Source organism: Protopterus annectens, chromosome 1.part2 (genome assembly GCF_019279795.1).
Source record: "Protopterus annectens isolate FY-2018-M chromosome 1.part2, PAN1.0, whole genome shotgun sequence".
Lineage (NCBI taxonomy): Eukaryota > Metazoa > Chordata > Ceratodontiformes > Protopteridae > Protopterus > Protopterus annectens.
The window spans coordinates 693108027-693132171 of NC_056727.1; the positions used below are offsets into that span (position 1 = coordinate 693108027).

Genomic DNA, 24145 nt, shown 5'->3' on the forward strand with positions numbered 1-24145 from the left:
CCGACAGCAGATCTTCTGAAAAAAATGTGAAGATAAAGGCAGAGACAGACCACACAGGTCCAAACCTACCGATGACTCTTCCGTTAAGCTAGTCCTCACTCCTCTGGTACTCAATGAGGTGCTTTCACAGCCTCTGATACCCGTTTCAGTTGGTTCACAGGCCGCTACCGAAACCCTTTCGGAGTCTGGTATGCCGCAAAACTCTTCTTCGTCTAAGGATCCTGCGGTTGTCTCTACCTTGGATAGGCCCAGAGCCGCTGAGCAGGCCCCGGCTTCTGAGGAAGTCCTTTGCACCACCAAATCTCAACACAAACCAACGCCTTCTTTTGCGACTACTGTTCTTTTGAAAACAACTGAGTTCCTTAGGCCCAGGGTTCGAACCACACCCAAGAAACCGGCTACCCACTCTCAGGCACCTGCTACCTTGCCTCAGTCTCAAATGCTTAAAATGGTGGAAGACCTTATCATGCTGATCAGGGAAAGCCAAGCTACCCCCTCAAAAAGGAAGAGAGATCTGTCCCCAGTAGTTTTGTCTGAGCAAGAGTCAGATGAATCTGATGCGTCTGACTATGAAGACATGCAACCCCTCTCCACTTATGAGGATTCTGATGCAGAGGAATCCATTGCCTCAGCCTCTCTGCCAGAGGATTTTACCTTTGGAGAAACCCTGGATACTTTAAGGGAGCATTTCCAATGGGAGAGTCTGGACTACCCTCAGTCTAAAAAGAGACTCAGGGAATTCCTAGATCTTCCACAACACAGACCCTTGGCCATCCCCCCAGTCCTGGATGTGGTGGATGATGTTTCCCATGAATCCAGGTTGACTCCTGATTCTCTACTTCCTACTCCCAGAAAACCAGACAGGTACTACAGAGTCCCTGACTCACACAAATATCTTTATAAAAATGCAACAGCTGACCCTGAGGTCATTTCTCAAGGGCCAAAAGGGATTAAAGCAACCTCAGCTAAGAATCTTTCCCCTTCAAACAGGAAGTCCCAAGCTTTGGACAGATGGGGGTAAAAAAGTATACACCTCAGATACCCTTGCTATCAGGGCATTAAATTGTCAGTTCCATATGCTTAAATGTCAGCAACATACCTTGGAACTCCTTAGACAAAAAATGTCTTCTTTTCCTGCTTGGGCAGAATCTAAAGATTTACAAGACTTAATGCATTCTGCAAGTCAAGTAACTAAAGACACCTTGCACTGTGGTTTTGACATCCTAGAAGCTTCTTGCAGGGCAGCAGTCACTGGATCTGTCATTAGAAGACATGCATGGCTTAAGGAACAACCCCTGCCAGACCATGTCAGATCTAAATTGTTGGATGCCCCCTTGCACAAAGATAACTTATTTGCCACTAAGGCAGAAGAGGTCTTAAAAAAGATGGAAGAAAAACAAAATCTATGCAAACAGTTAAAATTTCTTACAGGTCCGGCCCCTTAGGTTCATCAGGCATTTTCCCTCCAAGCACTGGTCCTTTCCTGCTCCGAGTAAACAGGCCCAGCCTAGGCCCCATGGAAACGACCCCCCCCCCCCCAGACAGCAGCCCCAGGGAATGCAGAGATCTAAGCAGTGGACTACCTGCACTTCAAAAACCAAGAAGTTATAAGCCACCCCCTTATGGTAGGAACTCACAGTGACTCGCCTCTTCCCAACCTCCCCTATGCCCACCTTCACTTACCCCTAGCAGGAAAACTCTCCTTTCATTCAAGCATCTGGGCCACCATTACCAAGTACCCAATGAGTTCTGAACATTGTGTCTCAGGGATACAAATTCTCCTTCCACACCCTTCTAACCCCAAAAGGGTTTCCAGATCTACCACTAAATCAGTGGGCAGAGACTCAAAAGCAAATCCATTCCCTGCTCTCTTTGAGGGCAGTAGAGCACGTTCCTGCAGAACAGATAAGCCGAGGCTTCTACTCCAGACTTTTTCTGGTGCCCAGAAAAGAGGACACCTGGCGCCCCATCCTCAAGCTATTCATTCTAAACACCTTCCTGGTGATCCCAAAATTCAAAATGCTCACCCTCCAGCAGGTGCTAGCCATGCTCTCCAAGGACGCTTAGGTAGCCACCCTGGATCTAAAAGAGGCCTACCTCCACATTCCTATCAGGGAATCATGCAGGAAATATCTCTGCTTCAGGGCAGGATTTCAACACTTTCAGTTGTCTGCGCTTCCTTTTGGATTATCTACTGCTCCCAGAGTTTTCACAAAATGCCTGGCTCCGGCCATTGCCTTTTGCAGAAAATGGCAGAACAGTGTAACAAATTTACACCTACTTAGATGACTGCCTTATTCAGGCAGACAGCCAGGAAAAGCTGCTCAAGCACCTGGCCTTTGTAAAGACCCTACTAACCTCCCTAGAATACACAACCAATGAAAAGAAATCAAAACAGGTGCCCACACAAAGGATAATCTTCCTGGGAGCAAGTCTGGACACAGCATCACAGATGGTATACCTTACACCAGAGAAAGAAATTTTCCTGACAGCCTACTTCTCTCAACTGGCCACCAGGCCCCAGCTTTCTGCAAGGAAAATCCTGCAAACTCTGGGGTTCATGCCATCTTGCATACTCATACCTGTTCCTCCTCTTCCCTTGGGACAGACTGCTCTTCTGGGTCTTTTTAGTTCTTAAGTATGTACATCTGTACAGCACCTTTATGCTCTACACCTTGCGCGAGGAGCATGCATGTAACCTGCAGTGCCTGTAGATACTTAAGGCTTTAGTATACTGACCGTATGTTGGTTTATTCTTGGCAGGATATCTCTTACATTAGGAATACTGCAATAGTGAAGAGAAGGACATTACTGTTATTGTAAGATTTTACACAACTGTACTTTCACCTGTCTTGTATTCTGCTGACCTTGTACTCTTCAGTGCAGTCCTTTCTCTTCCTCTTCATCTGCTGCTATATGTAACATTTGTCACCATTAAATCCTTTTGAAAGTCTAAATCTGCTTCTTGTACTGCACTTTCTCCATATTCTGCCAATATCGATTGCCTTAAACTTAACCACCTTATTATCCTTATGTCTCACTCTTTTCTCTAACTAATCTTACTTTCTTAATTAATAATTCCTTTCATCAGTGATCCTTTTTTTATAATTTGTAACTATTCCTATCATTTTCTTGGTGATTCACAATAGCCCATTGCCTTATGGAAATATATTACATGATGTTATTGTAATATGTATTCTTGCTTCATTATCTACCTGCTGTAATGCTTAAAATGATTATTTAACTGATTACATAATATTTCATAGCTTTTCCTTTCTTAAATGAAGCTTCGTGTAATCATTTTGACAGTTGCCTGAGCTCAGTGGATAACACAGTTAACAAAACACTAAAATAAGTAACATAATGGTGTAGCATATGTTTTCTTTTAGAGTGCTGAGTTTAATTGTATTTATAGTTCCATTAAACTAGCTCCATTTGAACTTCCTAGTGGACCTGCAGTATTAAGTGGCTTCAGCTTCACCAGAATGTGGAGAACTTGGTCTGAGTCTCTGCAACCTTACAGAGGACATGTCTTTTTTTGTGGAGATAGAAGGGACCAAGCTACCCATTTATGGTATTTCCCCATTTTTGTCAACAGGAAGCGATCCTGATGAACAAGGTTGTACATCATGAGAACTTTGATGATGATCTGCAAAGGACTAGCATCATGATGTTTAAGGAAACTCTTTGAGGAGGGTGGTTGGAAAATTTAATTATGACATTTGACTACCTTCTGTTTTTTATTTTTATTCAGATTAATTTTTATTAATTCGCCTATCTTTCCCTTTGAGGAACAGCACTGGTCTTTATGCTTATGAAGGTATTACTAGAGAGGGTGCTTGTGGCACTTTCAGATATCCAGGTGCTCTCCTTTGAGTTCTTCCTGTCTTTTTGCAGTCTCATGAAACATAAAGTGAAATAATACCTTTTGGCAATAAATAGATTGTTCACAGAAAGGCTTTTTGATGAAGTTGTCTTAATATGACCTTTTTCTCTTATTTTTTCAGGCCAGCCACTCCCCCCAGAGATGACACTAGCTCAGCTACTGACTCTCTTGTATGATCGCAGGCTTCCTCAGGGCTACCGGTCAATAGACTTGACAGTAAAGCTTGGCTCTAAAGTAATTTCTGACCCAAGTCTCTCGAAAACTGACTCCTTCAAACGTCTCCATACAGACAAAGGTATAACAAGTTTTTTGTTATTGTTTCACTGCTTTAAAATGTGATTGAATTGTGTCTTCTTTGAAATGCCATCAACAGGATATATTTGCTTATAAAATCAGTAGATGCAATGTAGTGCTTGTGACGATATGAGGTATTGCCAGGTATGCCAGGAGAAGTAGGGCAATGGATGTGTAAAATATGCCAGCATAGCTAGCTGTAGTTTTGCAAAGAATTATATGTCATTTGTATATCAAACTGATTTGTATAGGTGCTTGTGTTGGAAATGTATTTGTAAAGTTGCTTGTGTTGGAATTGTATTTGTAAAGTTGCTTGTGTTAAAAATATATCAACAGTGAGTCCTGCTGGGCAGAAAAGAAATATACCTGCATGTTAGTCTGTATTGTAACTGCTGAAATGAATGTATTGTAACAGAGAACACTGGAAGAGAAGAGGTTAATCTCAGTCCAGCTAACTTTGAAAAATAGTCTGAAATTGAATTACCTGGTTTAGGCCATAAAGATTGTATCTTACAGTTCTGATTGCAGACAAAGAGGAAATGTCTGTGAAAACCAGTACTTGGAATCCTACTGTATTGTGCTTAGAGGTGAACTAAGTGCTACCCTGGAAGGGTGGAAGTGGTTTTATCGCTTCCAGAAGCTCTATCTCTGTGTATGGTAACACATATGTGTTAAATTCTGGTTCAGTTTCTAGCAAAGGGGGTCGTGTGGGAACCAGAGTCAGATGACCAGATATATGTGATATGATTCTGTAATATAGCACTGAAATAATGTTTTAATGCTAGATGAGACAGAAGTCTCAGAGCAGTCTTTTTTTGAAACCTGACAAAGAAGGACCCCTCACCCACTTCACCTTGCCTTGCTTTAGTAAGTAATCAGGGCATAGTAATTCTATACATCAGTGAGGAAAATATAGTGAGATTAGTTAAGTGCTGTTTCTCTGTGTGTGAATCTGTCCATCTGTATTATGTTTAATATTACCTGTGATTGAAAGTCTGGTGTTTATTGTAAACATATATTTAGTATTTTCATGTTCTTTTATTATTAAATATATTTAAACTTTTCATTGGGTTGTGGCTGGTCTTTTAGGAAATATTTAACCTTTGAGAGTACATGTATTTATTTGGTGACACTGTGGCCACTCATGAAAGCCTTGCTGCATTGGTCAAGCATTACCATATGTATTAGTATTAATTTTGCTCAGTTTAATTGGTTACCCTTATAACGGCCTTAGAGTAGCTTTCTTTGGAGTGTTCTGGTGGTGGTGGAACTACCTTATAGTCTGAGCATAACTGGTAAATCTGTGCCAGACTTTTCCAGGTGTGTGTGTGTGTATGTATGTGTGTGTGTGTGGTAAATCAAATCTCAGTGTGTTTGTGTGTGTCAACTATTTGGAGCAGTGACACAGCACTGATTTCACAGAGAGGGTGGTGGAGGACATGGCTTGGAACACTCTGCTGAGGACTCCTCTCTATAGCTGGGTCAGTGTGGAGTCTTATCAGAGGCCTGGAGAGAGAGAGAGAAATCCAGCTCCCTGACTGAGTCAATTCCCTGTGTGCTTATAATGGAAGTTGTGCTTGGTGCAGAGAGCTGCATCTGAAAATACTGTGTGCGTCTATTTCTGTTCCAAGTAAACGTCCCTCATCAGTGTAAGGATTGAAGCTCCTTGATTTCTGGCCCAGAAGAGGGGCGTCACAGGCACATTTTCAGAAGCGTCATTACTCAGAGGTTTGCATACAAGGTGTCCCTGCATGCCATGATTTCATGTTCCAGCTGTTTAAATGCACTTAAATCCTGAGCTCACCATTTCTCTTGTGTATCTTACACTGTTTGGCTGACATTCTTGATACAATTTGGTGAAAACTTTATGAATGACTGTCTAGAACTAAATCTAAGATGTGTCTGGGTGGCTGACAGATTATCAGCTGAGACCCACACCAGCATTGCTTGTACTGCACTGGGGAGGACCTTCCCTTCTGTAAGTGCCAGTGGTTTGCCATCCTTAGATGTTAGATAGGGAAACTCACAAGCATGTCTCAGTAGAAGATGGCAGTGGGTGAAAAGTTGTTTGCAGTGTGAGTGATGGGAAGTTTCACTTTGTAGCCCCAAGCCTCAGCTGGAGCAACATTACAAAGCCCAAGTCTCTACGCATAAGCACACATCTAGCTCACAGCTTGGGAGGTGTATTCTGGAAGTATCACCACTTGCACCCCCACCCCAGTCGATTGGCTGGGGTTTGATTCCAGCTGGCCTGGACTTGCAAAACAGTTTGTAGAGTCATTAGGCCCAGATTGATAGGTATTGGAGATGGAGGTTATTCCTGGATGTTTCTCTGGGCCCAACATAAATTGACTGCTTAGGGTGAGAGGAGAGGTCCTGTGCATTTTCCTATACCATGTCTTATAGTTTGTTCCTAGACATCAAATAGCTGTTTAATGTTACTAGATGGTTGAGTCATAGGTATTGCTGTTCACCCTCAAGGATTTTGACTTGATGTTAGAGCTAGACAGATCTCTCGGCCCCATCAACCAATTTAATGTCATAGGTAGGGCAGGGTAAAGGGAAAGGTGGCTGTCCCAAATATGAGCTATTAGGAGGCTAATAAGCATTTTTCCCCTCCACTTGAGAGGTTTTTTTTGGTCCTCCACTCTGGTTAGGAGGGGTGCAATTTAGGAGGACTCCACATTGGACCACCTGAAGAAAGCTACAGCTCTGCATCTATTACATGCTTGCCTGTATACAAGGACATGCATGAGCTCTCTATCTTGAAGTTGGTGGATGGTGAAGGATTATGTAACGTTAGGATTCTGTGAACTATCTGATGATTTGAAAGCCATTGTCTCAGAGAGGAATAAGGTCACTGAGTCCTTCCAGCACTCTTGTGGCCCTTCCAGGGACCCTCCCCAATGCTCAAGGGGCTCTTTATGGACTGATATCTGGTCCCATTCCTTCCCTCTAAAATGCCTAAATAATGTCCAAGTAGCTTGGAAGTAGTTGATTTTGCTGCTATGTACTCTAAAAAGGGAGATCTACTTTAAAAGCACTTTAATTGTAGTGAGTCTTTGTCCAGGCTTTCCTGAGATGAGTCTTTATTCAAGACTCAGCTCAAGAGTCTAAATCTTCCAGTGGGTTTGGTACACTGTTCTGCCATTTTATGGCTAAGGACCTCGACTTTTTGTCTCACCTATTTATATTTAAAAAAAAAGCAAAAAAAAAAAAAACCAGTAGGGCACCAGGAAGCACCAGAGTAAGGAAACATTTTGAAATCCAAAGGCTTGGTGATTCAAGCAAAAAAAAAACGTAATTTATTAATGCTTAGCTGTATCACCACGTGTTCATCCTATACAAAAGGGCTGCATCAGATATCTGTACCTTACAACTATCACTTTTTAAATACCTTAATAATCTTTTTCCAGTGCTCCTAAAGTAACTAACGGGTTCACTATAGAACTTGGGGATGATTTTGGAGCCTGATTAATGGGCAAAGTCTCTTTCTCTGGTGTTTATGAACTTATGAGTGATAAACCAGTGTCTGACACTTATAATACATGTGTTAACAAACTGTATGATAATATTCTGAAATATAAGACGTTGGGACTTGATAATAGATATCTGAGAGAGTGTCTTAAGAAGGGTACAGTGCCGAAAGGGTTATGTGTTTTTAAATACCTCAATAACGTGTTTTATAGCTCAAACTTACACCAAGATCTGATTAAAATTTTTGATAAATGAAGCTTCAAGGTTATGAAACCCTTAATTAGGCAAAATGAGGGAGAAATGGAGTTTTTTAAAAGTTGTAAGGAAGAAAAAGTTAGACTTTTCTATGGAGGATCACACCACAGGCCGGGAAGATGCCCCTAGAAATAAAATTACATTCAATCTACCCCTACACCCCCCAGTTAAAAAAGTTTGAAGTTTAAGTAGAAAGAGAACTCAGAGAACGTATTCAGGTAACAAGTTGTATTCCAATCTCCCCACAGAAGAGAAAAAAATTATTGGAAGAATTGAGACGCAATAAATAATCTGAGAATTATGAAACCAGATAAGAGGGGTGGGATTGTATTGATGGATACCATGTTATATGTAGTGAAAATGATGGGCCTATTGAGTGACAAAAGTAAATACTCTAGAGCAGCCAAAAACGAGATTAATGTAGCGTATCACAAAATAGATTTTAAGCTAAAATATTTACTGGAAGAGTGGATGATAGAGAAAGGTTGAATATCCATGGATAGATAAATCAATCATACTGTCAGTATTTGGGATCCCCAAAATCCATAAAAATATCATTAATTCACCTTTTAGGCCAGTAGTTGCTGCTAATGGTTCTAAAAACCTACCCCTAGCTAAATTTTTGGATTTAAAACCAAAGAAAGTCTGGACAGAACAAATTGGTATTCTAAATGATTCACAGGACTTTCCGAGGAATATTACGACTGTGTATTTCGATGGGGAATTTTTTAAACAGGAAAGTGGAGTGGCAATGGGAGCCTTTTCTGCCCTAACATATGCTAACATAGTGTTGGCAGTTTGGGAACAAAAATATATTTTTAATTCCACATATGAAAAAATTGGAATGTCTACAAGAGATACCTTGACAATATATGTACTTTTTGGACAGGTTCAGAAATTCAGTTGATGTAATTTTAGAATACATTAACATTATGGAATTTCTTAAGTTTGCACACAAAATAACCAAGGTTAAAATTAATTAACTGGATGTTACAATTCCCAAAATGGAAGAGAAAGAGGAGTTTAAATCTACAATTTTCAGGAAGGATACCTTTTCTATTTCATATTTATATTACCCCAGTGTCACCCCTACAGGCAGAAAAAGAGTATTGTGAAGGGGCAGTTTATAAGTGGATCGAGAATGACCTCTAATGACCAAGATGTCCTTCAAGGATGCATCTGCAGTCATCACATATGGGTTGTCCTGCCTCAGGCAGCCCTTCGGTCGGCCGGATTCCAAAGTCTGGGTCTGGCCTCGGCTGATGTCGCACTTTCCCCGACGTCAGAGCGTCTGGGGTATAAAAGCATCAGCCGACGCCATCTTCCCCAGTCTTTCTTGCCGCGTGGTGCCCGAAGCAGAAGCAGTTCGCAAGTGCCGGTCGGCCAGCTCCTGTGATTCAGCTACCGAAGACTTTGAAAAAGCTAAGTACCCGGTTGGGGACTCTTTCTTGCCTCAGCCGATGTCAGATAAAGTTAATAATTGTTTAACTTGTGGGAAACAAATACCTCATAAGGATTTCCACTCTTACTGCCTCCCCTGCCTAGGCCCAGACCACGACGTCTTGGCCTGTTCAGCCTGTGCTTCCTTCAACCGACGAACTCTTAGGCGTCGGTCGGAGTTTGCAGAGGAGTTTTTTGGGGCTAGTTTTGCTTATAAGATGCCGTCGGAGACTCCGACTTCGCATTTAGTTAAAAAACGGAAGGACAAGGACCGACACACGCGGACCACGGTTTCGGCTGAAACCACGGTCAGGCCTACCGCGAGTGTCTCGGTCGCGGCTGAAACAGAGTCCTTGATACTTCCTATTACCAAAACCACACAACCGACTACCTCGGCCCCGGAGGCCCCGGCCGAGTCGGTCATTGAATTACCTACTGAAACCGGTGTCCAGGAACCTTCCGACACCATTCCTTTAGATAAGTCTACTCCTGCACGTGGTGCAGCCAGACCCCCTGCTTCCATGTCCATTAAGGCTTTCTCTAGGGCTAAAGCTGCTAAACTTATTAAGGCTTTGCCTCCCAAGGTTTCCTCTCAGAGACCTTCTACTAGCTCTCAGATTCTTACCCTAGCAGAGGATCTGATCTCATTAATCAGAGGTTCCCAACCTCATCCGGACAGGGGCTCTCAACCTCCTCCAGACAAAAGGCCCAGGGTTGAGCCCTCTGATCTCCAGTCCTCAGATGAGTCCATGGATGGCTGTGCTCTGTCAGACCACCAGGAGGAGGCTTATTCGGCCTACAAGGATTCTGATGCTGAAGAATCTATTCCCTCGGACTCCCCTCCTGAAGAGTTTTCCTTTGGAGAGACATTACACTCTATGAGAGAACATTTTCAATGGCAGGGTCAGGAATTCTCTGATTCCAGAAGGAGATTAAGGACCTTTTTACATTTACCTCAGCATAGGCCCTTAGCTATACCTCCTGTTTTGAATGTCATTGATGATGTGTACTCTGATGCTAGTACTGCCCCTTACTCTCTCCCTCCGGCTCCTGCCAAACCTGATAGGTACTACAGGGTCCCGGACTCACATCTGCACCTGTACAAGGCCCACTCTGCTGATCCAGAAACTATTTCCCAGGGCCCAAAAGGGGTTGCAGCTGCCACTGCTAAAAATCCTCTACCCTCTGAAAGGGAGTCCAGAGCATTAGAGAGATGGTGTAAGAAAGTGTATACTTCTGCAACTCTTTCCATGAGGGCATTAAATTGTCAATTTCATATGATACAGTACCAAGAGTATTTACTAGATGAATTGCATAAGAAACTGTCCTCTTCTGAACCCCTTGATCACAAATCCCTTCAGGATCTGGTGCATAACTCCCAGCAGGTTAGTAACCATTTCTTGCAGTGTGGTTATGATGCATTGGAAGCTTCATGTAGATCAGCTATGACAGGTGCAGTTACGTAGGCATGCCTGGCTGAAGGAACAATCTCTGCCAGACCATGTTAAAGCTAAGCTTTTGGATGCTCCTATGGAAAAGCAAAAATTATTTGGTTCCATGGCTCAAGAGGTTTTAAAGAAATTTGAAGAAAAGGCAAAATCTGTGCAAACAGTTAAAGACTTTCTGTAAGTCCAACCACCGAGATTCAGCAGAAATTGGCCTACTAAGAATTGGTCCTTTCCGGACTCAGACAGATCTCAAAGTGGCAGGAATAGGCATGCCAGAGGTAGAGGGCAAGCTAGAGGCTCCTACAGAGGCCATCAGTGGCAGCCTCCCAACCAGAGAGGTAGTGCAGGAACTACAACTGCTACACCAGGACAGACTCAATGACTTTATTTTGACTCCGCCGACCAGGGCTCAATTAGAAGCACCTTTGGGCGGAAAACTTTCTTTATTCTCAAAAAATTGGCACAGCATTACAAGGGACACATGGACACTGCAAATAATAGACAAAGGATACAGGTTCCATTTCCACTCATTGCCAAAAAGAAAAGGCATGCCAGACCTGCCACCAAATCAGAGGGCAGAGGCTTTGAAGCAAATTACCAACTTAATGCAAATGAAAGCCATAGAAAAGGTACCTCTTTCAGAACAAGGCCAGGGATTTTACTCCAGATTATTCCTTGTTCCAAGAAAAGAAAATCAATGGAGGCCTATTCTCGACTTGTCCGCAATGAATACTTACCTCATTGTGCCAAAATTCAAAATGCTGACTCTACAGCAACTCCTTCCCATGCTGGGCAAGGGGTCTTGGCTGGTGACTCTAGAACTCAAGGAGGCATACCTGCATGTCCCTATTCGACAAAGCTGCAGAAGACACCTCAGATTTCTTGCAGGGTCAGAGCATTATCAATTCTCAGCATTACCCTTTGGCTTATCTACTGCGCCCAGAGTATTCACGAAATGCCTGGCATCAGTAATTGCACACTGCAGACTTCAGGGGATGCAAATCTACCCATATCTGGACGACTGCCTAATACAAGCGGACAGCAAGCAAACTTTGTTAAAAGACTTGGGCTATGCCATCCACCTGTTACAGGCCTTGGGATATACAGTCAACATCCACAAGTCAAGACTGGTTCCATCCCAAAGAATAACTTTTCTGGGTGCGGATGTAGACACAACCACCCAAATGACCTTTCTCACAGAAGAAAAACAAAAACTACCACCAGTTTACTTCCAGAATCTGACAAGACAAACTCAGCTGACTGCAAGGAAAATCCTGCAGGCCCTGGGTTACATGGCATCTTGCATTCTTCTGATTCCGCAAGCAAGACTGCATATGAGAAAATTACAATGGCACCTAAGAAGTTTATGGACACAGCACAGTCACAGCTTAGAAACTCTGATCCCACTCATTCCTTGTCTTCAAAAGGAATTTCTGTGGTGGGCTCAAGCCTGCCAGTCGAACAGCGGGTTGCCCTTCAGCAAGCCAAGAGCCAACCAAACCATCACCACGGACGCTTCAGACCAAGGTTGGGGAGCACACATGGAGGGCAGATGTATCCAAGGGCTATGGTCACAAAGAGAGCTGCGCATGCACATAAACCAAAAGGAAATGCTGGCAGTGATACACGCAGTCGAGGCCTTCAAACCTTTCCTTCAGCAAGGCCACCTGCTCATAAGGACGGACAACACCACAGCTATGTGGTACATAAACAAGCAAGGAGGCACCCATTCCTACCCTCTTTGCAGACTGACAATGAATCTATGGGAACTTGCTTTGAACCTCAACATACAGCTACAGTCCCAGTTCGTGCCAGGGAAAGACAATACACTGGCAGACAGCTTAAGCAGAACTACCATGGATGCACACAAATGGATGCTGCACCCAGACATCTTCTTACTCATCACACAATCATGGGGAAGGCCGGAAATAGATCTGTTCGCTTCCCCCCTCAATCATCAACTGAAGAAATTCTGATCAAGGACATACCACCCACAAGCATGGAAAGTGGACGCTCTCTCTTTCAGCTGGAAAGCTCTAACAGTGTATGCTTTCCCACCTCTCCCATTAATGACCAAGGTACTACTGAAGATCAGGACAGAGCAGCCCAGAGTAATTCTGATAGCTCCAAACTGGCCAAGACAGAACTGGTACCCACTGTTAAGGAGCATGTCACAGACGAATCCATGGCCTCTCCCCCTATGGCCACTCCTACTGACGCAGCACAGTTTCAGGACCCTGCACTCCAACCTGAAAACCTTGCAGCTAACTGCTTGGAGAATACCACGACTCCTCCTCAGGATAACCTATCCCAGAGAGTGAAGGATATTATTATGGAAGCTCACCGGCCTTCCACAAGGAAGGCATATTCAGCAAAATGGAAAAGATTTCACACCTGGAACACAGCAAAAGGCCTAGATGTGACAGTGATGAACATGGCACATATACTGGAATATTTGGCAGAATTGTTCCACAATGGCCTGTCTTACTCTTCCATTAAGATACATGCCTCAGCAATCTCAGCAGAATACAATGTTAATCCACCTGTCTTCTCTCATCCTCTCCTAAGACAATTTCTAAGAGGAATCAAAAACATTAATCCTCCAAGGAAACCACCTCTACCTACTTGGGACCTGAATTTCGTGTTGGAAAAACTAACTTCCTCCCTTTGAACCAGCAGCATCGGCAGATCTACAGTTTTTGTCTTGGAAAACTGCCTTCCTTCTGGCCATAACCTCAGCAAGAAGAGTATCTGAGCTGCAAGCTTTAATGGCAGTGCAGCCATTTCTTATCTTTCATCAGGACAGAGTTTCTTTGAGGACCAATCCTACATTCATGCCAAAGGTGGTATCCAGGGTATCTTTGAACCAAGCTATTCACTTGCCTACATTCTTCCCACAACCACAAAATAAAGGGGAGAGACTTCTGCACACCCTGGACATACACAGACAACTGTGCTACTACTTGGACAGAACTAAAAGTTACAGAAAGACTGACCAGTTGTTTGTAGCATATGCTGCTGGGGTACAAGGAAAAGCAATTTCCAAACAGACAATTTCAAAATGGATAGGAAATTGCATTCATTTTTGTTACTCCTTTCATGGAAAAACTGTGCCAGCTAACATTAGACCTCATTCCACGAGAGCCACAGCCACCACCACAGCCTTCCTAAGAGGGGTGGCTACCAAAGACATTTTAGAAGCTGCTACATGGAGCTCTGTGCATACATTTGCCAAGCATTACAATTTACCTTTATACTCCAGATCCAGAGCAGGTTTTGCTACGGCAGTCCTGCAGGGTATCTTAGCTACACCATCCTTTACTTAGTACCTCCACCCCCAGATTGGCTATGGTATTCTACCCATATGTGATGACTGCAGATGCATCCTTGAAGGACATAGTACAGTTTTGTACCTACCATAAATGTAGATGTCTGATAGGTATGCATCTGCAGTCAGGTTTACCCTCCCTCCTTCCCCTCTGTGGTATTCCTAGGGTGCTTACCCCTCTATTAGCTAGCTGGGGGAATCTATTATGGTGTATTTGTTTGTATATACATGTATATATATTTTTGCAAATGTTTGGAATTTTATTGCATTTCTCCAAATTTAGCCTTCCTAGAGGGCACCTGGCATCTGGGGCAAGAAAAACTGAGGAAGATGGCGTCGGCTGATGCTTTTATACCCCAGATGCTCTGACGTCGGGGAAAGTGCGACATCAGCCGAGGCCAGACCCAGACTTTGGAATCCGGCCGACCGAAGGGCTGCCTGAGGCAGGACAACCCATATGTGATGACTGCAGATGCATACCTATCGGACATCTACATTTATGGTAGGTACAAAACTGTACTATTTTTATGTGGAGTGTATTAAACTCAAAGAAATGTTTATAGATAGAAAATAGCCCATTTACCTGAAAGAGGAAGTAATGAATGAGGTAAAGAAAGAAAGAGCAAATATAGCTATATTTTAGGAAGAGATGAAGGTAGTCAGCAAGAGGCAGTCTTTGATTTGCACGGGCCATAAAATGAAGAGGAATTGAATAACACTTATAAAGGAACTTGCATAATGAACTTTAACAGTGACATGCATGTTATTAGGGAAGTTATAAGTAACAATTGGAACAGGTTTGCTTGTTGTTCTGATTTAGACAAGATTTTCAAGGAACCATTAAAATTTGTTTTTAGGAAGGGCAATAATATCTACAAAATAAAATTAGTAGAATGGGGGAATAGAAAGGTAGATACCTTTAAATGTGGGGCTTGTGCACAGTGCCCCTTTATATTGAATAGTGATTCATTTTACATTAAGGTAAGAGATAGATACAGTGGATATAAAAAGTGTACACGCCCCTGTTAAAATGCCAGGTTTTTGTGATATAAAAAATGAGATCACAATAAATCATTTCAAAACTTTTCCCACCTTTAATGTGACCTATAACCTGTACAATTCAATTGAAAAATAATTAATCTGTTAGGTGAAAAAATATAAAAAAATAAAAAACTTACGATAAGCTGGTTGCATAAGTGTGCACACCCTTAAACTAATACTTTGTTGAAGCACCTTTTGATTTAATTACAGCATTCAGTCTTCTTGGGTACATACCTGTCATCAATTAGAGACTCTGATTAACCCAAAATAAAGTTCAGCTGTCCTAGTAGGATTTTCGTGACATTTACTCAGTTGCCTGCTACAGCAAAAGCCATGATTCACAGAGAGCTTACAAAGTATCAATGGGATCTTATTGTTGAAAGGTATCAGTCAGGAAAAGGGTACAAAAACATTTCCACAGCATTGGATATACCATGGAACATAGTGAAGACAGCCATCAAAAAGTGGAGAAAATATGGGACAACAGTGATGTTGCAAAGAACTGGACGTCCCTCCAGAATTGATGAAAAGACAAGATGAAAACTGGTCAGGGGGGCTGCCAAGAGACCTGCATCAACACTGAAGGAGCTGCAGGAATTTCTGGCAAGTACTGGTTGTGTACTACATTTGACCACAATCTCCCGTATTTTCCATATATCTGGACTATGGGGTAGGGTTGCAAGATGGAAGCCTTTTCTTACACAGAAAAACATCCAGGCCTGTCTAAAATTTGCAAAACAATACACCGTGTCCCAAAAGCATGTGGGAAAATATGTTGTGGTCTGAGACCAAGCTTGAACTTTTTGGCCACAATTCTAAAAGGTACATTTGGCGCAAAAACAACACTTCGCATCACCAAAAGAACACCATCCCCATGGTGAAGCATGGTGGTGGCAGTATCATGCTTTGGGGTTGCTTTTCTTCAGCTAGAACTGGGGCTTTAGTCAAGATGGAGGGAATTATAGACATTTCCAAATACCAGTGACTTTTGGCCCAAAACCTTCAGGCATCTGTTGGAAAGCTGAAGATGTAGAGGAATTTCACCTTTCAACATGACAATGATCCAAAACATGCGTCCAGATCAACAAAAGAATGGCTTCACCAGAAGAAAATTAAAGTTTTGGAATGGCCCAGTCAGAGCCCAGACCTAAATCCAATAGAAAATCTGTGGGGTGACCTGAAGAGGGCTGTGCACAAGAGATGCCCTTACAGTCTGACAGATTTGGAGAGCTTTTGCAAGGAAGAGTGGGCAAATATTGCCAAGTCAAGATGTGCCATGCTGATAGACTCCTACCAGGAGTGGCCCTAGGTCAACTGGTGCCCTAGGCAAAAGGGCTCCATGGCGCCCCCCACCACACCACCCAGTGCCCCCATCCTGATCTACCTACATCAAATAAATACTGGAAAAGCTCCCCTGCTAGTGTGGTGCCTTAGGCGGTCACCTAGTTGGCCTATGCCTAAGGCCGGCTATGACTCCTACCCAAGAAGACTGAATGCTGTAATTAAATCAAAAGTTGTTTCAACAAAGTATTAGTTTAAGGGTGTGCACACTTATGCAACCAGCTTATTGTACGCTTTTTTACTTTTTATATTTCCCCCTAACAGATTTGTTTGTTTTTCAAGTGAACTGTGCAGGTTATAGGTCACATTAAAGGTTGGAAAAGTTTTGAAATGATTTATTGTGGTCTCATTTTTTTAATATCACAAAACCCTGGCATTTTAACCAGGGTGTTTACACTTTTTATATCCACTGTACATTGAAGCTGTTACTTAGTCTAACTGCCACACTATAGGGATGATATATATAGCTCTGTGTAAACAATGTGAGGCATTTTACATAGGGAAGACAGCATGTAACTTGAAGAAAAGAATTTATGAACATTAATAAGAAAGCCAAAATGCACTTTATAAGCACACTTTAAATTATAAGTAAGCTGGTTTCACTTTTTTTGTTTTGGAGGTGGTAAAGGAGGACCCTAGTGGGGGACCATGTGTGACCAAAATATAATATAGAGAAGTTTATTGGCAGTTGGTTTTAGAAGTCAATAAAGCACCTAGATTAAATGAGACTTTCTCCTTGGGCCTGTCCTAAAATTAAGAGTGGCAAGATTTTGAAATAAAAAGTTCTTACATTATCCGCAAATAGGGTGGACTGCACATTGTGTCCCTATATTTGAATGCATTGACAATATTTGTCCACAAGATGGCAGTTCGGTTTAACTTTTTTTAGAATAATTTTTAATGGTGGATGCTACTGCACTTTAATATTTTTATATACATCTTTTTTGTATGTTTTTGTAGGCATTGTTTGGGAATAAAATAATTATTTCTAAGGTTTTTAAACTTTTTAAGTAAAATGGCTATATTTATATATCTGTCTTACTGTATTTTAGAATTATATTTAGAGTTATTGAGTTAGGACAAGGGCGTTTTAATTATTGTGTGAACAATAGTTTAAGTAATCTTCTAGTTGGTTAGAAAGGAAATTAGGGCATTTAAAGAGTGATGGTTGCAAGGTACGGATATCTGATGAAGTCCTTTTGTATAGGACGAAAAGGCTGCAATACAGTTACACGTTAATAAAGGTAATTACAAAGCCTTTTCTATGGTGCTTCCTGGTGCCCTACTGTTTTTGTTTTTCTGGTACATTTATTCATGGGTGCGTATTGTTTCCTCCTTGTTTGGTGGTTCACCTCTTTGTATTACTATCCTCCTTAGTGGCTTAGCAATTGGTAAAGCTTTCTTCCTTCACTGAGTCTGCGGTGAAGGAAGAAGTGGTTAAGACCTAGTCTGCAGCTTCCAGTAGGCCTATAGAATGGTCAGAAATTGTTGCTAGGGTTTTAGGCTGTGCTGTGAGCCTGCACTGGATGGCTTGGTTGAGGCTGTCTTTTCAGAATGTGGAGCTCATACACTCCCTACAGAATGCATTTAAGGGTGTTTGTGCTGTGGGTGCACTCTTTGGCCTGCTTTCTGAGGACTTGGTGAATGTCTTGTTGAGGATAAAGCTAGCCATTATGACTGTGAATGAGCTTTTTTGATTTTTCTGTACTTTTTCTTCCTTTCTAGGCCCAGCCAGCCAGCCTTAAAAGAAGAAGATGCCTCTATGCTGTGCAGTGAGGACATCAAGCATGGATTATAGTTATGTCCCCTTGTTTAACAGCCCTGCTTTGAAACAGGAAAACTTCATAGGTAGGTACTTAGGTTATCAGCCCAAGAGCCTAAGTAAGCCTTAGCCAACAAGGTTCCCTGGCTTACGCCACCCAAGAAAGTTATTTTCCTGTGCCATTGTCGAGCAGAGTCACAGAAGTGATCCCCGGGGTGTATTTCCTATATCCCATCCACTCATCAAGATTTTTCTTGAAGAGTGCTAATGAAGAACTTTGCTTGACATACATGGATCGCCTGTTTCAGAGTATGGGAAGTCTCTGGGACAGGAATCTATCCTTCCAGCATGTCCTGTTTATTGTGGTGACAAGGTTTAGGTCCCTAGAGCATGTAGCTCGGAGGGATTGGGATTTCTGTAGGTGCAGCATGTCCAACAGCTCTGGGTTTGACATAGCTTTATATGTTAGGCAGAAATCACCTCGGAGTAGGCGATATGCTACGGAGTAAAGCTGGAGTTTTTTGAGATGGTCAGTGTAGGGCATTTGTTTGAGGCCAGTAATCCTCTTTGTGAGGTACTTCTGTGGCCTTTCCAGCTGCTGCAAATGTCTTGCGAGGTACATTCCAAAAGAGGCATTGTACTCTATAATGGGTCTAATGGGTGTTGAGTAGAGGGGAACAATGACCTCTTTTTTCCTGGATGAGAACCCTTTTGTGATGAGGTGTGCCACGTAGAAGGACTTCCTGACTTCACCAGCAAAACCACTGCTGTCCTGAGTATGGTGTGAAAATGTCTACTGTGTGGGAGGAGACCGGTGGTGTTAGGTAATGGAATAGAGGTTTCTGGATGTGTTATGGTCAGCTCTTTCTTATTTAGGGTGTTCCCCAGATATCACTTCTCAGAAAGACTAGACCATCTCAACAGAACTTTTGGTACAGGACCAGATTCTAATGCTGAAAGTGTGGGCAATTGTGAATATTTGCCCTGGAATTGAGAGCCATCACCAACGACCAGTGTACCTTGCACATGATTATGGTCAGCTGTATCTCAATAGTTTTTATGTTCTTCTCCATAAAGAACTAGTTTAAGAGACCAGATGTTCTGAGCAGAGCTTTTAGGGACAGGCTCAGACTGTTCTGTTGAAAGGAGCTGTCGAGATTGTCACTTATTTGGAACAACGGCAGAGGTTCTACTTTTACATGTTTCAGTTATGAAATGAATTTAAGTTGTCCCATTTTTGACCTCAGCATCTTCAACCAATGCATTTTAGACATCTTATTTCAGATTGGGACACAACAGGGTACTTTGATGAATTCACTAGACAAGATGGAATCCTTCTTTTACATTAGTGTTTGGGGTTCTCACCGGAGATTTTTTTGCTGTACATACTCTGAGTAGGCATTATTTTAAATATGCAGTGTTGCCATCTGGGCTTTCTTCAGCATCCAGAATGTATGTTAGTTAAGTGGCCAAAGTCTTTTTGGAGCGACTGTGTTCATGTGTTCTGTACTTTGATGACTGATAGTGGCTCCTGGTGGCCTTGTTAAGGGAATCTATATTAGCACCTTTTAGTAGTTTCTCTAATAGTTGCAGACACTTGAGTGATCATAAACCTGGAGATGTTCTCTTTTATTCCATATGACAGAATTTCCTTTATAGGCTAGGACCTGGATGCTCTTTGGTACCATTCAGTCCTGCTCACAGTCATATATTTGCCATCTTGGATAAGGATGCAGTGCTTTTTCAGTTTCCCAGGTTTGATGTCTTTATTGGTTGTCTAGGTTCCATTTGCAAGCAAGAGGATGTGATTGCTGCACTGTGTTGTGAGCCTTCAGTGGTTACAAAGTTAACTTTGTCTCTCAGATCAGCAGATAGTGTCAGACCCATGTCACTGAGCCCTGAAATTGTGAACATTTTCCTCCATGTGGTCCTTCTATTCCTGTAGACAAATTTGTCCTGATAATGGATGCTTTACTAGTAGGATGAGGAGTTCACCTTTATCCTGTCACAGTTTAGGAAGCATGATCTTGCCCTAAGAAAGATAACTTCACAGCAAACTGTGTCAGATCTCTAGTGATATGAGAAATTCCTAGTTCTAGCCTAAGGGGTCTTTCACAGTCTGTGTCATTTGGCTTCACCTCAGGGCATAACTTCTGTTGGAAGTCATGGATTTCACTGGGCGTTCTGACTGGAGTATCAGAAGTAGCAAATGTCCTCTGCCAAGTGGAAAGAGGATCTCCACTTTGGTGGAATGGTACCCAATGCCACCACTGTTATTAATTCACTAATCATCCTGAGATTTCTAAGGAACTTCTATTGTTGGGCCTCAGTGTTTGAAGAACCGTGACTCCTGTGTGTTGTCTGAACTTCTTAATTGGTAGGATTACCTGTCTGTGTTTGAACTTGTTTGGTAATATTGAATGTACATAGCTTGAACAATACTTTCTCTGGTGGCCGTTACCTCTCCTCACAGGATCTGGTGCAGCAGGCCCTGTTTTGTACGTGACCATATCTAGTCTTTCATGAAGATTTCTGGTCATTAGGAACTAATCCACGTTTCCTTCCAAATGTAATTTTTGATTTGTCCCTCAGCCAGTTCATTCCTTTTCCTGTTTTCTTTTGCCAGGGTAGAAACCAGAAGATGGAGAGAACCCTTCACAGTTTAGTTGGGGTTCCTATTATTTGCTCAAGGGCCACAATCACAGACTTCAAAACTGCAAGGAATTTAATATGGTTACAGGGAAATGTATGCTAATTCTAAAATTGCTGTTTTATAGATTACTAGGCTTGCAACCTGGGGGGCCTTTATAAGCCTAGCCAAGTTTTCCCAAAAGAATAATGCCCTATATGTGAATAAGACATTGAGAGTCAGGCATTTATAAGTTGCTTCTGTCCATAAGGGACTTGGGTGCCAGGCTTGGTGTAAATTTCCTATTCCCTGTCCCATTAATACACGTCTGGGACACATCTGTCTCTCAAGTAATTTCTGTTTAAGTATAGACACATCTGGGACACATCTGTCTCTCAGATATGTTCTGTTTAAGTTACAGACAAAATTCAGGTCCCTAAACTGGTACTCTTTGACTTACAAATATGAAGGAGACACACGTGTGGTTTGAGGATGCCTTGTAAGCCAAGCATAGATCACCTCTCAGAAATGTGTAGGAGCTACAGTAGAGGGAAGGTGCTTTAAGGCACTCTGCATAAGGCGGGTTTGTTAGGCCTTTTTGTAAGGAGCCTCTAACGTTGCTGTAGTTGCTGTATGTGCCTGGTCAGGTACATACCAATGGGAGCAGTGTACTCTCTGATTGGTCTGATAATTGATTATTGGGTTCTCAGAGAATTCCCTTTTTTTCTGACGTATAGCAATCCAAGATGTTCATTGTGTTTCACTGTTGCAGTCATTACACTTGGGTTATCCTGCTGGCAGGCTACCCGCAGTCGGCCTGAATTCCAAAGTCCTGGTCCGGCGTCGGTTGCTGTCGCCTCTTCCCTGACGTCACTGTGCCAGGGGTATAAACGATGCAGCCAACGCCATTTTCTTCAGTCTTTCTTGCCGCGCGGTGCCCGAAGCAAAAGCAGTTCGCAAGTGCCTGTCGGCCGACTCCTGAGATTTTCGTAATTGAATTTCAGATCTGAAGTCTTTAATAAAGCTAAGTACCCCGTTGGGGAAACTTTTTTCTTGCTCCAGGCCGATGTCAGAAAAAGTTAACAATTGTATTTCTTGTGGGAAGCAAATACCTCATAAGGATTTTTATTCTTACTGTATTCCTTGCGTAGGCCCTGATCACGACATTGCTAGTTGTCAGTTTTGTGCTAGATTTAACCAACACACTACAAAGCATCGGTACGATTTTGCCTTTCATTACCTTGGCCGAAGGTTTAACTATATAATGCCGTCGAAACAACCGACGACCGGAATTCATAAAAAGTGCAGGGATAAAGAAAAGGACAGGCATCCGAAGTCCAAAACTGATGACGAAGCCTCTTCTAGGCCAGTCGCCAGTTCTCCGGTGCTCAGTGAGGCGCTTTCGCAGCCCCTGACTCCCACTACCTCAGAGCCTCCGGCCGCCTCCGACTCCCACGTGGAGACAGCTAGGCCTCTGGATACTCAAGGTATTGGCCCTTCGGAAATCAATCCCTCAGATGGGTCCGGAGCCACTGAGCAGGCATCGGCTTCTGAGGGTGTTTTCAGACCTACACAACTTTATGTAAAGCCTACTTCAGTATCCAAGACAAAGTCTAAAGCAGTTTTAAAGACAAGGAAACAAGTACAGCATTCTCCGGGACAAATTTCTATGCCTAAGAAACAGATGCTCAAAATGGCCGAAGACCTAATTACTTTGATCAGGGGTTCCCATCCCCCTCCTGAAAAGAGGCTTAGGCAAGATACTGAATATGATTCCTCTGATCAGGTTTCCATTTCCTCTGATTCCTCTTCAGAACAGGGATATTCTATTCCTCCCTATGAGGATTCTGATGCTGAAGATTCTATTCCTTCAGCTTCTCCTCCTGAAGATTACTCATTTGGGGAAACCCTGCATACCATGAGGGAGCATATCCACTGAGAGAGCCAGGATTATTCAGATTCTAAGAAAAGGCTTAGAGACTTTCTGTTACTGCCTCAGCACAGACCTCTTGCAATTCCTCCTGTTCTAGACATAGTAGAGGATGTATTTTCAGAGTCCGGCCTGTCTCCAGACACTTCACCTCCTGCACCTGTTAAGCCGGACAGATACGACATGCTTCCAGATTCCCATAAATTTCTATATAAAAACCCTGCTGCTGACCCAGAAATTATCTCACAGGGTCCCAAAGGGGTCAAGGCTGCTTCTGCTAAAAACCCTGTCCCCTCGGATAGAGATTCTAGGGCTCTGGACATATGGGGGAAAAAAGTCTACACTTCTGCTACCTTGGCTGTAAGGGCTTTAAATTGTTAGTTTCATATGCTCAATTATCAGCAATACTTAATGTCTTTGTTAAAACAAAAAATGTTGACAAATTCTGAATGTTCTGAGAACAAAGAATTGCAGGATTTATTGCATGCAGCTGAACAAGTGGGAAAACATACTTTGCAATGTGGTTATGATTTACTGGAGGCCTCGTGCAGGGCCACTGTTACAGGTTCTGTGATCATGTTAAAGCAAAATTATTGAATGCTCCATTACAGCATGATACTTTGTTTGGTGTTAAGGCAGAAGAGGTGTTGAAGAAAATGGAGGATAAAGCTAAATCTATGCAGACAGTAAAGGATTTCTTACAGGTACAGCCACCCAGATTTAGCAGGAACTGGCCTTCTAATAATTGTTCCTTTCCAGTGTCAGGCAGGCCACAAAGAGGCAGATACAGATGCCCTAGAGGCAGGCAACAGCCCCAGGGCTCATACAGGCCCAGACAATGGGGTGCTCCTACCTCCAAAAGCGGAGAAGACAAGTCACAGCCTTATAGGAAACAGTCCCAATGACTTCCCTCTGCCAATGCCAAGCACTTATCTTTTGGCAGCTCCCTTAGGGGGAAAGCTAGCACTTTTTTCACAAAATTAGCTCAGGATCACCCAGGACAAATTGGTCTTAAATATAGTCACTCAGGGCTACAGGTTCCACTTTCACACCCTTCCAAAGGCAAAAGGTATGCCAGACCTGCCACACAATCAATGGGCAGAGGCACAAAAACAAGTTTCATCTCTCATGAACATGAGGGCTATTCAGCCAGTGCCACAACAAGAGCAGGGATAAGGATTTTACTCAAGACTTTTCTTAGTACCAAGAAAGGACAAAGCCTGGAGACCAATTCTGGACCTGTCTATTCTAAACACTTTTCTGGACATTCCAAAATTCAAAATGTTGACTCTGCAGCAGCTTCTGCCCATGCTT

The 24145-nt window shown here is 42.6% G+C and overlaps 1 protein-coding gene across 8 annotated transcripts in view; it reads left to right on the forward strand.

Moving 5' to 3' along the window:
- Positions 1-24145, forward strand: part of BIRC6 (baculoviral IAP repeat containing 6) — a 4524268-nt gene that overhangs the window by 3881605 nt on the left and 618518 nt on the right. For all 8 annotated transcript variants that reach the window (XM_044058419.1, XM_044058463.1, XM_044058448.1 and 5 more), the window contains exon 60: positions 4008-4181. In XM_044058419.1, the coding sequence (XP_043914354.1) occupies positions 4008-4181 (174 nt within the window). The remainder of the gene's footprint in view (positions 1-4007; positions 4182-24145) is intronic.